General features: G+C 51.1%; 1 protein-coding gene across 1 annotated transcript in view; it reads right to left on the reverse strand.

The window, feature by feature from the left end:
- SENP2 (SUMO specific peptidase 2) overlaps positions 1 to 1,478 on the reverse strand; it is a 41,726-nt gene extending 40,248 nt beyond the window's left edge. Inside the window, exon 1 of the mRNA XM_032298585.1 lies at positions 1,144 to 1,478. Within this exon, the coding sequence (XP_032154476.1) occupies positions 1,144 to 1,469 (326 nt within the window). The 5' untranslated portion in view covers positions 1,470 to 1,478. The remainder of the gene's footprint in view (positions 1 to 1,143) is intronic.
- Between the last annotated feature and the right edge of the window lie 4,093 nt (positions 1,479 to 5,571).

Genomic DNA, 5,571 nt, shown 5'->3' on the forward strand with positions numbered 1-5,571 from the left:
CATGCCCAGCTAATTTTTTGTAGTTTTAGTAGAGACGGGGTTTCACCATGTTGACCAGGATGGTCTCGATCTCTCGACCTCGTGATCCACCCGCCTCGGTCTCCCAAAGTGCTGGGATTACAGGCTTGAGCCACCGCGCCCGGCCTTTCTAGATTAATTTTTAGGCAAGGAGGTCGATTCGATAAAATGCGACGCTCCAAAGAGCAGATGATAAATAAGAATAGCTTTTGGGGCGGGGCACGGTGGCTCATGCCTGTAGTCCCGGCACTTTGAGAGGCTGGGGTGGGCAAATCACTTTTGGTCAGGAGTTCAAGACCAGCCTGGCCAAGATGGTGAAACCCATCTCTACTAAAAATACAAAAATTAGCCAGGCGTGGTGGCACACGCCTGTAATCCCAGCTACTCAGGAGGCCGAGGCAGGAGAATCATTTGAACCTGGGAGGCGGGGGTTGCAGTGAGTCCAGATCGCGCCACTGCACGCCAGCCTGGCGACAGAGCAAGACTCCGTCTCAACCAAGAGAAAAAGAAAACAGCTTTGAGTTTCCCCCAAATTTTAACTGAATTTAAGAGTACAGACAAGTGACTGTTTTAAAGTAGTAAGGCACCGAGCCCTTTTTTCTCATTCACTAATTCTAAAACACAAATCCCTTCTGGCCCCAAACGCAGACTGTTTGACAGCTGTTTCAGAACAAAACAGCTGCCGTTTCTCGCTGCAAGGACAGTGGCTGCAGTCAAAACGGCTTTGGGCAATCTATGACTCTCACTTCCTTTAACTGCACTTAATGACCGCAGATGACACTTGGGAGGGTGCTTTGTGAGCAGTGAGCCACAACAAAGACAGTATTCCTTCAATGCTAGTGTTCAGCCTCAGCGCGGCAAAGCCCGATTAGTTATCGGCAACCAGCGTGCCCTGACAAGAACGTCAACGACCCTGCCATCACCCGCCGCTCCGAAGACGACCCGCTCTTCCTTCATCAGGAGCTGCCTCCCACGGCGCGGCGGGGGCGACCCGCAGCCCTCTGGCCTCAGCCCGGCGACCCGCCTCAGGTGAGCCTGGCTGAATCAAAGCATCGCGGCCGCCGCGGAGGCCGCTGTGGGGGAGGGGGGAGGGCCAGGCCGGCGCTCAGCCCCCTCTCGTCTCACCTGTTTGAGCGCCGCCTCTTCAGGAGGGCCCGGGCAGGGGGCACCGACCGGTCGCAGAAACGGAAAATGGTGCCGAGAATCCTAACCAGCCATCTGTACATACCAGGCCCGAGCAGCAGCGGCGGCCGACACACCCCGAGACGCAAACCCCAGAGCTGTCGCCGCCGCTGCCGCCTTCGCCGCCTCAGCCACCTCAGCCAGAGTTCGGTCGCTGATTTGTGACGCGATTTAAGGGCCCACAGATACAGCGTCCCCAGGGATACCCGAGGACCCCGCCCGCCACCGCTCCTGACGTCACCTCCTCCCGCCCGACCGGAAAGCTTCATTCTCAATCTGCGCACGCGCAATCTGGCAGCGCCCCCTATTTCCGAGACCAGCAACAAGAATAAGTGTGGGACGGCCCCGGCCCAATCGCTGACGAGATCGGAAGGGCTGTGGGCGGGGTTTGCTCTTCGGCGGAGCCAATTCCGAGCCGGCCCGTGGGACAAGGCCCACAGGCCACACGTGAGGCTGCTCCGCTGAGGAGGAGGCGTTCCGGGGTCCCAGAGGACATTTGGTGCTCAGTGTTTGCTGAGTGCACACGTAAAGGCGGATCAGGTTAATGAACACACGTTTACCGTTTTAGGAGCCGTTTATTTTTTACTTACCTTTTGCCTCGTGCTTTACACGCATTGTCACCTTAATGTCGCCCAGCAATCGCATATGACAGAAAGTTTTATGCCAACTTTATAAGTCAAGGAAATTGGGGCATAGAGCGATTAAGTTATTTGCCTAAGATCACGAAACTAACTAGAGACGCAGCTGGAACTTGAACCTGGGGGCTGAGTACAAGCGTCAGTCCCTCGCCCTTGAGGTCAGTCTACTTGGAGACGTGTACGTAGATAATTACAAATTACGATACAGCATAAGTGGTTACTGTGATAAAGGTGTGTGCAGAGTGCAGTGGGAGCCAGAGAAAGGAAAACCACACACTGAGGGAGAGAAGGAAAGGGCAGATGTCAAGATAGTCTTCACAGAAATTTAAGGGTGAAACCTGCAGGCCATTAATGTCTCCTACCCTGGGTTGGTAAGGAATGAGTCTCATTACCCTCACTCTACAATCCCAAGGTCGTACTTCTAGTTAATTGTCTACTATAGGCTGGGAGAGGTGGCTCCTGCCTTAAATCCCAGCACTTTGGGAGGCCGAGGTGGGCAGATCGCTTGAGCCCAGAAGTTTGAGACCAGCCTGTGCAACATAGTAAAACCCTGTCTTTACAAAAAATACAAAAATTAGCCGGGTGTGGTGGCATGCACCTGTAGTCCCAGCTACTTGGTAGGCTGAGCTGACAGGGCTGGCCGAGCCCAGGAGGTAGAGGCTGCAGTGAGTCGAGATCACACCACTGCACTCCAGCCAGGGTGACAGAGTGGGACCTCAACACACCCCCCCCAAAAATTATCAACTGTAGAACAAGTCCCACCCTATTTAGTGACAGAAAATCCAGTCCCCTCTTCTAAACAATCCTGAGAATCCTCAAAGGTTTTCATGCCCCACAAATCCATTCCTAACTTGTTTCCTACTTATGATTCAGTTAAGGCCAGAGTTTTACACTTGCCTGAACTCGAACTCTGGCACTCCCCAGTACAGCCTCTTTCTTTCCTCAGTAGACAGCATTCCGGATCGGATGTGGTGGCTCATGCCTGTAATCCCAGCATTTTGGGAGGCCAAGACAGGTGAATCACTTGAGGTCAGGAGTTCAAGGCCAGCCTGGCCAAGATGGTGAGATTTCCCATCTCTACTAAAAAAAATACAAAAATTAGCCAGGCATGGTGGTGTGCGCCTCTAATCCCAGGTACTTGGGAGGCTGAGGCAGGAGAATCGCTTGAATCTGGGAAGTGGAGATTGCAGTGAGTTTGCACTATTGCACTCCAGCCTGGGTAACAGAGCAAGACTCCGTCTCAAAAAAAAAAAAAAAAAAATGGCATTTTAGAATTCTGCTGCAAGCCACCCCCTTGAGCTTCAGAATCACCAGCCACCCACCTGTAGCTACCACCACTCTGGCCTGGGGATCTGGAGTCAGATTCTAGAGGATGGAAGCAAATCCTGAGTGCGGACACACCCCCCTCCCTTATTACCCTAAGCATAGCCAACACCAGGCTGCTGCTGAAAGTCTGGGGCATTACAAAGCTGAGAAGACTTAGAAGTGGCTATTAGAACGCCTGTAATCCCAACACTTTGGGAGGCCTAGGCGGGCAGATCACGAGATCAACAGATTGAGACCATCCTGGCCAACATGATGACACTTTGTCTCTACTAAAAACACAAAAATTAGCCGGAAGTGGTGGCGTATGCCTATAATCTCTGCTACTCAGGAGGCTGAGGCAGGAGAATCACTTGAACCTGGGAGGCAAAGGTTACAATGAACCGGGATCACACCACTGCACTCTAGCCTGGTGACAGAGCAAGACTCCGTCTCAAAAAAAAAAAAAAAAAAGAAAAGAAAGAAAGAAAAAGAAAACTGCAAGCCAAGTTCGAATAGCAACCTATCCCAGGTCTGGCCACTGAGATTTAAGAAACACTGGGGTGGGCTGGGTGTGGTGGCTCATGCCTGTAATCCCAGCACTTTGGGAGATCCAGGCATAATGATCACTTAAGCCTGGGAGTTTGAGACCAGCCTGGGCAACATAGGGGATACCCTGTCTCTAAAAAAAATTTTTTTTTAAATTAGCCAAGAGTGGTGGCATGTGCCTGTAGTCCCAGTGACTTGGGAGGCTGAAGTGGGAGGTCAAGGCTGCAGTGAGCTGTGATTTCCCCACTGCACTCCAGACTAAGTGACAGAGTGAGATTCAGTCTCAAGTAAATGAAAAGAACCTCCAGGCTTGGTGGCTCACACCTGTAATCCCAGCACTTTGGGAGGCCGAGCCAGATGGATCATAAGGTCAAGAGTTTGAGACCAGCCTGACCAATAAGGTGAAACCCTGTTTCTACTAAAAACACAAAAAAATTAGCCAGGCATGGTGGGGCACACCTATAATCCCAGCTACTCAGGAAGCTGAGGCAGGAGAATCGCTTGAACCTGGGAGGCAGAAGTTGCACTGAGCAGAGATCATGCCACTGCACTGCAGGCTGGGTGACAGAGTGAGACTCCATCTCAAAATAAATAAAGAAAAAAGAAGTCCGGGCATGGTGGCTCACACCTGTAATTCCAGCACTTTGGGAGGCTGAGGTGAGCAGATCACGAGGTCAGGAGTTCAAGACCAACCTGGCCAACATAATGAAACCCCATCTCTATGAAAAATACAAAAATTAGCCAGGTGTGGTGGCACATGCCTGAAATCTCAGCTACTTGGAAGGCTGAGGCAGGAGAATCGCTTGAACCTGGGAGGCAGAGGTTGCAGTGAGCCGAGATCGCACCATTGCACTCTTAAAAAATAAATAAAAAAGAAAATATATATATTGGGATCGCACTTGATAGCCCTCCAGTGCAACACAGCAAGACTTTTTTCTCTTTTCCTGCCTGCACCCTTACAAACTCAATACTGAAACATTGGCCATCTGCCAGGAAGAGTGAGAAGGCTTCGGAATTACAGATCTCCGTTAGAATCCTAGAACCCCATCAGCAAACAATAACTCAGGAAACGAGCGTGGCAATCCTCAGCCTCCCGCCATGACTGCTCCCTCCACACCCTCTTAGTTACCCTCTAGAAGGAAGAAAAGAAGATGCCTCCTTCTACTCGCTCCCACCTGGGACTTGTCTGCCGGTTTTTGCCTTCGCTGTCCTGTGGTCCACAGTAGAGACATGGGTGACTGTCCATCCACTGGCCGAGGAGTGGGATTATCCTTATTCCCAACCCCGCCACTGCCGCAGCCTTTCGTGGACCCAGCAGCTCTTTACTGGAGGCCTGTGGGAGAATCCCAAGGCCATATGGAGTAAAAAGGACATTGAGATTTCTGCCCTTGGCTTGGATAATTTGCAACCTTGTACTGCAAAAGGGGCACAGCCTCATTGCATAAGCTTTTGTGGGTGTTCCAACCAGACGCCCCAGTCCTCCAAGAAGATCCCAATCCCCTTCCAGCTGAGAGCAGCTCTTCACTGCCTATACAGGGCCCCACCCCCTTCTTCCTCAGAACCTACCTCCCCTCCAATCTATTCTTTAGTCTTGCAAATTTTCCCTTTTAAAGCATTCAGAGAATGTTAAAATATTTCTTCTCAGCTTTGTTTTTCCTGACCCCAGGACAGAAAAGAATTCTAGGCCATTTGTTGGAAGGGGGGAAGGGCCCTTAGAGGAGGTTGTGTTGGGTTAGGCCTAAGGTGCCTAAAATCCAACATAATTCACCACTCTGAAGATTAATTTCTTTCTAGGTACCAACTCTTCTAGTACTTAAGAAAAACATGCAGGGCGCGGTGACTCACGCAGGTAATCCTAGCACTTTGGGAGGTGGAGGCAGAT

Source organism: Sapajus apella, unplaced genomic scaffold (assembly GCF_009761245.1).
Source record: "Sapajus apella isolate SASKATOON/1434 unplaced genomic scaffold, GSC_monkey_1.0 scaffold38, whole genome shotgun sequence".
NCBI lineage: Eukaryota > Metazoa > Chordata > Mammalia > Primates > Cebidae > Sapajus > Sapajus apella.